Source organism: Gastrolobium bilobum, unplaced genomic scaffold (genome assembly GCF_033153095.1).
Source record: "Gastrolobium bilobum isolate Gb01-03AN ecotype WA unplaced genomic scaffold, APGP_CSIRO_Gbil_v1 utg4635, whole genome shotgun sequence".
In the NCBI taxonomy this organism is placed as follows: domain Eukaryota; kingdom Viridiplantae; phylum Streptophyta; class Magnoliopsida; order Fabales; family Fabaceae; genus Gastrolobium; species Gastrolobium bilobum.
The window spans coordinates 214,168-225,527 of NW_026897744.1; the positions used below are offsets into that span (position 1 = coordinate 214,168).

At 38.3% G+C, this 11,360-nt stretch overlaps 1 protein-coding gene across 1 annotated transcript; it reads right to left on the reverse strand.

Moving 5' to 3' along the window:
• Nucleotides 1-9,096: 9,096 nt before the first annotated feature.
• LOC133309724 (uncharacterized) lies at nucleotides 9,097-11,004 on the reverse strand. Its single transcript, XM_061510522.1, has 2 exons — nucleotides 10,154-11,004; nucleotides 9,097-9,916 (listed from the first exon to the last, which is right to left on the reverse strand). The coding sequence occupies exons 1-2, from the start codon at nucleotides 11,002-11,004 to the stop codon at nucleotides 9,097-9,099; spliced, it is 1,671 nt and encodes a 556-aa protein (XP_061366506.1).
• Between the last annotated feature and the right edge of the window lie 356 nt (nucleotides 11,005-11,360).

Below are 11,360 nucleotides of genomic sequence, written 5' to 3' on the forward strand. Positions count from 1 at the left end.
GACTTCAAATGATGCACGAGACCAGTGACACAGTGGAGGTAGCACAGCGAACAAATGTTCAGTGGTGCACAACAGTGGTGAACGCGACGATGCCTAGCTCGATGTGCACAGTGACTGGCGGTGGCGATGCTTGCAAACGGTGACCAACGGTGTGGCTTGGTATGAAGCTTGGGTTGAATAGATCTGAGATGATTTTTTTGGTTGTGGTATAAAATGGAGATGGTTTATTACTGGGTTGATGAAGTGGGTCGGACTTGATTTATGAAGTGAGTCAAATCTGTCCTGACACGTTTTTGACTTGGTTTCTTCACAAAATTTCGTCGAGATTTTTACGTTGCAAATGACGAAAATTTTGTCACAAAATTATTTTTTCGTCGAAATACATTTTGTCGAAAAGGGACACAATTTTTTCTCTTAAGAAACTTTTTACAAAAATAAGTTTTCTATCGAAATTTAGTTTCCGTCAAAAGTTTTGACGAAAATAATTTCCTCCATCAAATGTTTTAAACAAAAAAAGAATTTTATTAAAATTTTTGACGAAATGTTTTTCGTTCAAAATTTCGATAGGAATATGTTCTAACGAAAATTTTAATGAAAATTGTTTTAAGGTAAATGTTTCATACGAAACATTTGACGAAATTTAGATTCTCTAAAGAATTTTGACAGAATATTTTTTCTGTCGAAATTTTTTATCGAAATATTTTTTGTAAAAAATTTTTACGAAAATTTTTGACAGAAATGTGTTCCGTTGAAAATTTTGATGGAAATATTTTTTATCAAAAAACTTAACGAAAATAATTAGTCGAAAACTTTCGATGGAAAGGTGTTTCGCAAAAAATTTCGACGAAATTTTTTTTTTGTCAAAAAGTTTAACGAAAATGTTTCCGTCGAAAACTTTCGCCGAAATTTGAATTCTGTAAAGAATTTTGATGAATTTTTTTCCGTCAAAAAATTTCGATGGACATGTGTTTCGTCAAAATTTAACGAAAAAATTTTGACGAAAATATTTAGTCAAAAAATTTCGTTGAAAATGTGTTTTGCTAAAAATTTTGACGAAATTTTTTTTGTCAAAAAGTTTCATGAAAATGTTTCCGTCGAAAACTTTCGCCGAAATTTGAATTCTGTAAAGAATTTTGATGAAATTTTTTCCGTCAAAAAATTTCGAAGAAAATGTGTTTCGTCAAAATCTAACGAAAATATTTAGTTGAAAACTTTCGATGGAAATGTGTTTCGCTAAAAATTTTGACGAAATTTTTTTTTGTCAAAAAGTTTAACGAAAATGTTTCCGTCGAAAACTTTCGCCAAAATTTGAATGCAGTAAAGAATTTTGATGAAATTTTCTCCGTTAAAATTTTTTGATGGAAATGTGTGTCGTCAAAATTTTCGATGAGTATTTTTTATTGTGAAATATTTTGACGAAATTTAGATTCCGTAATAAAAGTTGAAAAAAAAAAAAATTTCGTACAAAATTTTGACTTAATTATTTTACGTTAAAACTTTTCTTTTAATGTACTTGTGATTTTTTTTTCACATAATGGGTATGGGTCAAGTTTTGGGTCAATGGGTGAATACTAAAACAAGTCAGGTCTAAAACTGTCCCAAATAAAAGTGGGTCAGTATTTAAACCAGTTCAAAAAAATAGGTATTTATGGATCAGGTCAAGGTCAGATCAAGGGCAGGGCAAGTGAACCAGTTTTTTTGCACACCTTTAGGTATCTCTATGACCTTCTTCCCTAAAAATTTTTTTGTTTATGTTTCAGGCTTACTGGAACCCTTTTCTTCTTTGCCCTTTTTTTGAAACCTTCCCTCTTCCTTTCGCTGAAGCTCCCCTTCCTTTATATAGTCCCTCTTCAGCATGGTTTTTTTGTTTGCCTAGCGTGATTTCTTGATCCCACTCTACTACATCCCATTGGTGGTCAGGCATGCTGCTATTCCTTTGCTCAGAGGCAAACTGACCGATCCTCTTTCGTGTTTCTTGTTGAAGGTCCTTTATTTAGCTTTCAAATGTTGGCCTCTATTTGGCATAATTTTGCTTTAAACACTTTTGTTTTGGTGTTGCAGCACCTGCATCCACCAGTGCAAGGCTTTGACAGTGGGGAGCAAAGGTCACTTTCAGCGTGCCACAATCTTCCTTGATTGTCCCTTTTTTTTTCTCTACCCTTTGTCTACTTCCTTTGAATATTTCCCTCTGTCTACATGTCTACTTTGCATGCGTTTTGTTTTTTTTCTGTGCGGAATTGGTGTTTTGTTACTTTTGTTTTGTTTTGTTTTTTTTTAAATAGCAGCTAATTACAAATTATAAAAAGAAAAATTTTCTCTTTTAATTTTCCTTCTTTTTTTTAACCTTTTTTTTTAAGAAAATAAAAGTTTAAAGTTTAGAATTTTTTTTGTCATTTTTTAAATATTTAGGACAAAATTGGGTGTTCACAGTTGCCCCTCTTTATTTGTTTCTTACTAAATAACATGACAAATCACAGTTGGCATATTATTGTTGTAAAAAACAATAAAGACATGAATCCTAATTTTGTCCAAGAACAACATAAAACATATATGGGTGATGTGCAATCTAAAAATTAAATACAGTGAGCCTCTGAGCTCGAAAATAGACATGAAACCGGAAGATTAAACACTTGAATTCATCCTGGTATGAAAAAGGAAATGTGGAACCAACTGTATAAGGATTCACTACTTGAAAAGAAAAGTTTTGCAACCAACTTGATATTGGTTGACAAATTAAGATGAAGAGACTTCTGCAACCAACTGGATATGGGTTGACAAAAGGAAAATAAAAAGACTTCTGCAACCTATTGGATATGGGTTGACAAGAAGAAAATAAAGAGACTTATACAACCGACTGGATATAGGTTGACAGAAGAAAAATAGAGAGACTTTTACAACCAACTGAATATGGGTTGACAATAGAAAAATAAAGAGACTTTTGCAACCTACTGGATATGGGTTGACAAAAGAAAAGTGAAGGTTTGTAACCAACTGGATATGGGTTGACAAGAAGAAAATAAAAGACTTACGCAACCAACTGGATATGGGCTGACAAGAGAAAAATAAAAAGACTTCTGCAACCAACTGGATATGGGTTGACAAGAGAGAAATAAAGAGACCTTTGCAACCTACTGGATATGGGTTGACAAAAGAAAAGTAAAGGTTTGTAACCAACTGGATATGAGTTCACAAACGGACAGAAAAATTAAATGTTTGCAACCAACTGAATATGGGCATACAACGAACATAAAATGTAAATTGTGTGGCGCTTGGGGCAAAAAACTAAATTGTGATGAGCCTTTGAGCTTTAAAATATATGACCGAAGTTTAAAATGCAAAGCTTTTGAGTTTGAGTATTAAACTGCAATGAGCCGTTGAGCTAAAAAAATGACATGAATTTAAAATGCAAGGCCTCTGAGCCCGGGAATTTAAAAAGTTGCAGCAAAAAAAAAAAAAAACACAACGATCAAGAAATTATGAGGGGGAAATTTAGAGACCTTCCATTTTTGAAGATCGAAATCGACGACCACTTGAAAAAGTTGGAACCAATGAAACCCCGCATTCACCAGATTTTCATTAAACATGGTAACTTGCATATGAATACGTCTTTACTTCTTTACTTCCTTGTCTAGACCATGGCGGTTCATTCCCAATGTCATGATCATGCCATCCTATCGTGATCCTTGTTCAAGACTATCGAGTCCTATGGTCGAACCCAATACTTGACGAATTGTATGAGCATTGTTTAGCCGCATTGTTAAACTGAAATTATGTTGCTTGAGACATGAATTTAATAAATAGATATGCATTCGTAGATAAAAGGTAAAAATAAAAATAAAAATTATTTAGACAAGCAGAGTCAATCCATTGATATCACAATTGATTGTACATGAAACCTTTGTGAGAAGTGATATTAAAGCTAAGAAAGAGAGGAAAGAAACAATGGAACTTAGAGATCTCATGAAAAATTTTCCCCAGTTTCAGTTCCTTGTCGTTCATTCAATTGATTCTCTTTGACTTTTCTGATAACATCACCTGTGTCATCATGGCCTTTTCCACAATATGATCCTCTTATGCATCCTTGTATCTTTCGCCACAAAAGCTTTGCTCCAAATTTCTTAGATCTCCCTTTCGGGTTTTCGATCTAACAGGATTCTTCCCTTTTTTCTTTTTTTTCTTTTTTATTTTGCCCTAATTTTTTCTTAGACTGCCCTTTCGGGTTTTCAATCTAACAGGCTTTTTTTTTTATATATATATATTAGGCATAGAATCTTTTGACAGCATCAGAATTTATTGGTCTTCGTAACTCCTGCCCTTCCATATCTTGTAGGATTAACGCTCCCCCAGAAAATGCATGTTTGACCACATAAGGGCCTTCATAATTTGGAGCCCATTTTCCTCTAGCATCTTCTTGATTGGGCAAGATTTTCTTTAAGACCAAATCAACTGACTGGAATTCCCTTGGCCGAACTCTCTTGTTAAAAGCTTTAGCCATTCTACTCTGATACAGCTGCCCGTGACAAAGAGCTATCAATCTTTTCTCTTCAATCATATTCAATTGTTCATATCGTGCCTTCACCCACTCGGACTCTTCTAATTCTGCCTCCATCAAAACCCTCAATGAAGGAATTTCAACTTCTATCGGAGAGACAACCTCCATTCCATATACCAAGGAGAAAGGTGTTGCCCCAGTACTCGTACGTATGTTGGTACGATACGCATGTAAAGCATAGGGTAACATCTCATGCCAATCTTTATAACTTACAACCATCTTGGCAATGATCTTTTTGATATTCTTATTGGCTGCTTCAACTGCACCATTCATCTAAGGTCTATAAGGAGCTGAGTTGTGATGCTTGATCTTGAAATGCTCGCATAGCTTTCGTACTTCTGCGCTATTAAGATTAGGAGCGTTATCTGTAATTATTCTTTTTGGGATCCCGTATCTGCAGATAATATCCCTCTTAAGAAACTTGACAAACACCTTTTGCGAAATGTTGGCATACGATGAGGCTTCTATCCACTTGGTAAAATAATCTATTGCTACCAGGATAAAGCGATGCCCATTCGAGGTCTTTGGATTGATCAATCCAATAACATCTATTCGCCACATCGATAATGGCCAAGGAGACACTATATTGTGTAATGGAAAAGGCGGTGAATTGATACGGTCTGCATACATTTGACACTTTTGGCACTTCTGAACATATTCTACGCAATCTGCCTCCATGGTAGACTAATAATATCCACTTCTCATAATCTTACGCGTCATCATATGTCCATTGGCATGAGTGCCGCAAACTCCCTCATGGACTTCAATCATGATTGAATGAGCTTCACGAGCATCTACGCATCTTAAAAGGGTGCCATCGTGACTTCTCTTGTACAAAACTTCTCTGTTCAAGAAAAAGGCCATCGATAACCAGTGAACGGTCTTCCTATTGGCTTCGTTTGCCCCGGTTGGGTATTCTCTGTGCTGAATATACTGTTTGATATCAAAATACCAAGGTTTACCATCCGGCCCGTCCTCCACATTAGCACAGTAAGTTGGTTCATTTCTCATCTCAACTTGGATGGGTTGGACATCACTATGGATATCCAGCTTGGTCATTGCAGCCAACGTGGCTAGGGCATCTGCAAATCGATTCTTGTCTCTAGTTAAATGCGAGAATTCTATTTCTTCAAATTCTGCAATCAACCGAGTCAAGTACCTTTGGTAGGGCACCAACTTCGCATCTTTAGTCTGCCACTCGCCATTCACTTGGTAAATGATAAGTGCTACATCCCCAAATACGTCCAACTGTTTCACTCCTAAATCGATTGCAAGTCGCAAACCGCTTGCACAAGCCTCATTTTCTGCAATGTTATTGGTGCATTCAAAGTCCAACTTGATGGCCACCGGGTATTGCTTGCCGGTTGGTGAAATGACTACTGCTCTTACACCACTGCCGTGCATATTAACCGCCCCATCAAAATACATTTTCCATGCATTCTCCTCAATCTTGTCTTCTTCCACTGCCAATATTTCCCCGCCTGGGATTTCAAACGGCATTGACTGGTCATCTTCGAGGGGATTCTCAGCTAGGTGATCTGCAATTGCGCTTCCCTTGATTGACTTTCGGGTCACATATTGAATGTCAAATTCTGACAATATCATTTGCCATTTTGAGACTCTTAAAGAAATATGAGGGCTTTCAAATATATACTTCAAGGGATCTATTCGAGATATCAACCAAGTGGTGTAATATAACATGTACTGTCGTAGTCGTTTTGAGCTCCACACTAGAGCACAACATGTCTTTTCAATTGCCATGTAACGGACCTCACATTCGTTGAACTTCTTGCTAATGTAGTACACAGCTTGCTCATTCTTACCTGACTCATTATGTTGCCCCAGCATTGTTCCCATGGAGGCAGGCAGTACAGTCAAATACTAAATCAAAGGGCGGCCTGGTGTTGGTGGTACCAAGATAGGGGGTTCAACAAGTAAGCCTTTATTCTGTCGAACACCTTCTGACAATCTTCATCCCACTTCCCGTGTTGGTTCTTCCTCAATAGCTTAAAGATAGGCTCACAAGTGCTAGTTAAGTTTGCAATGAATCTAGCAATGTAATTGAGTCGTCCCAAGAAGCTTCTCACATCTCGCTTTGATTTAGGAGCAGGCATATCTCGTATCGCTTTTGCTTTTTCCGGATCCACCCGTATTCCTTCTCTACTAACAATGAAACCGAGCAATTTTCCTGAGGATGCGCCAAAAACACATTTGCTAGGGTTCAATCTCAACTTGTATTTCCGGAGTCTTTCAAACAACTTTTGCAGGACTGTCACATGACTTTCCCCTTCTTTTGACTTAGCAACTATATCATCCACATACACTTCAATCTCCTTGTGCATCATGTCGTGGAATAATGCAACCATAGCACGCTGATAAGTAGCCCCTGCATTCTTTAATCCAAACGACATCACCTTGTAACAAAATGTCCCCCAAGGAGTAATAAAAGCAGTTTTTTCTTTATCATCGACATCCATGAAGATTTGATTATACCCCGAATATCCATCCATGAATGAGAATGTGTGATACTTGGCCGTATTATCAACAAGCACATCGATATGAGGAAGTGGGAAATCATCCTTCGGACAAGCTTTATTTAAATCCCTGTAGTCTACACACACCCGAATTTTTCCATCCTTCTTAGGCACGGGCACTACGTTGGCTACCCAATCTGGGTATACTGAGACTTCTATAAATTCTGCCTCCAATAGCTTTCTCACCTCTTCTTTAATTTTCAGGGATATATCTGGACGCATCCTTCTTAACTTCTACTTTTTTGGTTCAGCATCTGGGTACAAGGGAATTTTATGTGATGCAATCCTTAGATCTACTCCAGGCATATCTCGGTAAGTCCATGCGAAGACATCTAGATACTTCTTGAATAATTGAATCATCTCTTCCCGCTCGGGGTTATCAACAATTTTCAATTCTTTCTTCTCTTCCTCAGTGCCCATATTAATCAACTCAAACGCCTCATCATTCAAGTCAAATTCCTTTTCTGAGCCTTCCAACAACTTTGAAAGTTCTTCAACTATTTGCTCCTCATCAAACTCTGGATCCTCTTCATAGATAGCCACCACAGAATCAATCGGTGAGTTTTCAAGGTCCCCTTCGTTAGGCAAAGTTTTAATGAGATTAAGATTCCTGGAAAGTAATTTATGTGGAGTTGGAATACAACAGATATAATGGCACACGAGGAATAATAAAAAGGTGGACGAGAGAGAAAATAATGCGGGTTAACAATAATAGAGAATAAAAAATGAAGAAAAAGCAAATTGGATGAGAAATATTGAAAATTGCTGAAAATCCATGCAAATTCATTTACTTAATTAATGTCTCAAGCAACATAACATAAGCTTCAAAAAGGCTCAAACAACTGCTAATACAAATTAACTAGACAATTACTTCATAGAAATCACATCAATAACTGGCTCTGACTGCCAATTCCTCAGAGGCTCATCACTAGTGGACGGATGAATCGTGTTGTATCCTTCTAGGTTGTCATCATCTAGTGCATTGATATGGAGGCGGCATGGGAGATGAACGATCTCTTCAGGCATAATAATCTCTGCTGGCACCGGGAATGTTTCTCTTAGATGGGGAATCTGTTGCGCCTTGCCCTTCTTGCCTCTTTTTCCCAAAGACATACTCCCAACTTCTTCCTCAAACGACCCTTCATAACCTAACCCAAATCTATTTGACTTTTCTGGAATCATTACAGGTGACCGGCTACCTTGCAGCTGCGAGCCCAAACCTTTACCCACCTTATATCCGCTCTTGGCCATAATTCGAGCGATTATCTCATTCACACTTTGCCCCAGTGATGCATCTTTTTTGCAACTAGATTCAACAACTTCGAAACTATGCAATCCACTCCCTTCTACCGAGTCTGTTTTTTCAACATACGGCACTGAGACTGGTTTCGAAACCATGATTTCTTCTTCCCCGTGGATGGTGATAACCGACTCATTCTCGATATATTTGACCTTTTGATGCAGAGTAGAAGGCACAACACCTGCTGCATGGATCCAAGGCTTACCTAGAAGCATGGTATAAGCAGGTTCAATATCCATGACTTGGAACAAAGTCTGGAAATTACTTGGGCCTATCTCCAAGGGCAACACTACCTCTCCTAGAATTCCTCTTTCAGTACCATCGAAAGCTCGCACAATCATCTCCTAGAGGGTTAAATCATTCATGTTCATCGATAGCCGAGACAAAGTTGACAGTGGTAGGACATTCAACGCTGACCCTCCGTCAATCAAAACCTTGGCTATAATATACCCTCTACATTTCAATGTTATATGCAGAGCTCTCGAGGTCTTCTCAGATGGACAGACGATTTCATCATTTGAGAACGTGATCATGTTGACATGCTTCACTGGATCTACCATGTTGACCATATTTTCAGGGGTAACATCTGACTTGACATAAGCCTCACTCAACATAGTCATGAGTGCTTTTCGATGAGATTCTGATGAGAGGATAAGTGACAGAAGTGATATCCTAGCTGGAGTTTTCTTCAACTGTTCCATTACAACATATTAACTTTGCTTCATGATCTTAAAGAGTTCATCTTCCTCTCCTTCACCTTCCCTTTCACTGGCGATGATTTCTTCAGCTTCATCCTCCTTGCTGCTTTTTCTCTTTTCTGGTTCTTTCGGGCCATAAAATCTCCAGCTTCTTGTGACCTCCCCGACTCTTATTGCATTCGTTGATTGTTCCTCCAAATGAGGGTTGTTAGTATGGGCTCTCGAAGTATTCCCAATTTCTTCAACGCTTGTCTTGTAATTCCACGGTATTGCGTGAGTGTCATTGTAAGGAAAAGGCGTTGGTTTCTTCACCTTCATTACCATCTTTTCAGGCAAAGGATTTTGGTTAAGGGGTGGCACTCGAAGTACGAAGCGCTCTACCACACTAACCTCTTCAGAAAAAGTATCCTTTCGCCTGTCCTGTATGACACCCAATGTGATCAAGCCTTGGACACGGACTTTGAAATCCCAACAATTTTCAGTATCATGTCCCACGTGCCCGCTGTGATAGGCACAACTTGACTCTATATCATACTTTCCTTCATCCTTCATAGAACATCCTGGTACCGTGATATCATAACCAGCTTTCTTCAATCCTTCCCATATATCTGACATGGGTGTATGCAAACTCAAAACCTTCTTGATCACTGCATCCTCTATTTCCACAACATTCACTTGATTCCTTCCCCCATGATTCGGGACGGGGTTATTGACAATATTAGGCCTGGTCTCTTCTTGGGTGTCGAGCCTACCACAAGTAATCAGTTTCCTTACTGCTGTTTTAAATGCTTCACAATCTTCAATGGAATGTCCAGCAACTCCCATATGATATCTGCAAGTAGAATTTGGATTATACCAAGCCGGGAATGGGGGTTGCATTAGACGTACAGGACTTTATGAGATTAAGTGAGCGTCAAACAGTCGTTGGAACAAATCAGCATTAGAAATGGATAGTTTAGGAAAAGGTGGAAGGCTTTGATTTTGGGAGTTTTGATATGGCTGAGTGTGATTTGGACGATACTGTGGATGTATGGGATGAGGTGCATTGGATGGACGAGTTGGTGCATACCGTGGTGTCATTGGTATGTTGTTGACTTGGAATTGTGGGGTTGGTGCAGTGTTTAAGTTTGGGAAGTTTTGTGTGGGGGTTTGGTAAGAGGTAAATGGAATGGGGTTGTATGATAGTATCTGGTGGCTTGGGTTTGGTGTAGGATGTCGAGGCACAAAAGATTGTTGATGCCTGACATGGTTCACTTCGGATTCTCGTTTCTTAGGTTGTAATCCCTTTTTGGGAGGACTACTCTGTCTATAGTCCATTGGCAACTTCCCAGCTTTGGCTAAAATTTCAATTCTTTCACCTGCAGCTATGAGATCGGCAAAATCCCGATATGCAGCACCGGCCATTGACCCAACATACGGAGCTCCTAACGTCCCTAGGAAATATGAACACATCTCAGATAGTGTCAGCGGAGGTTGGACTTGTGCAACAAGAGTTCTCCATCTTTGGGCATATTGCTTAAAGGTCTCCTTGTTCTCCTTTTGCAAAGCTGCCAATTGTTCTCTAGTTGGGGCAGTATGTAAATTGAATCGATATTGGTTCATGAACGCATCTGCCAAGTCTTTCCAACAACCAATTTTAGAATGATCCATCTGGATGTACCACTCTAATGCAGGACTAGCCAAACTCTCATGGAAGAAACTAACAAGGAAATTCTCATCCTTGAACCATATTGCCATTTTCGTGCAGTATGTCTTCAGGTGGATGATTGGGTTTGTACTTCCATCATACTTAGAAATATCTGGGACCTTGAAATCTTTAGGGATAATCACGTTCATCGTGGAGCACAATTCCTCCACCCCAAGAGATCCGTAAGCACTAGGACCTTGAATAGCTTTGATCTTCTCTTCCATCTTCTCCATCCTTTACCTTGTCCTTCTGATCAGAGACAAGGCCATTCCCAGACTGGGTCCCCGTCTGGGTCCCTGTCGCTTGTCCTGTGGTGAAATATTTTTTATCTTTTAAGTTTTTTATCTCATATTTTTTATTTTTGTATTTATTTTTTTTTCGATTTTTTATTTTTTATTCTTTTATTATTAAAAATATATTTTATTTATTTTGTTTAGTTACTAATTGATTTCTCTCTTTTATGCAAGGTAAAGTTAACCGTGAATCTTTACAGTTTGATCCAGAAATCGAGAAGACTGCAAAGAAGAACCAGAAGCTAACCAAGCTAAGGAAGCAAGAGGAATCCTTGAGTTCAGAGTCAAAAGTGGAA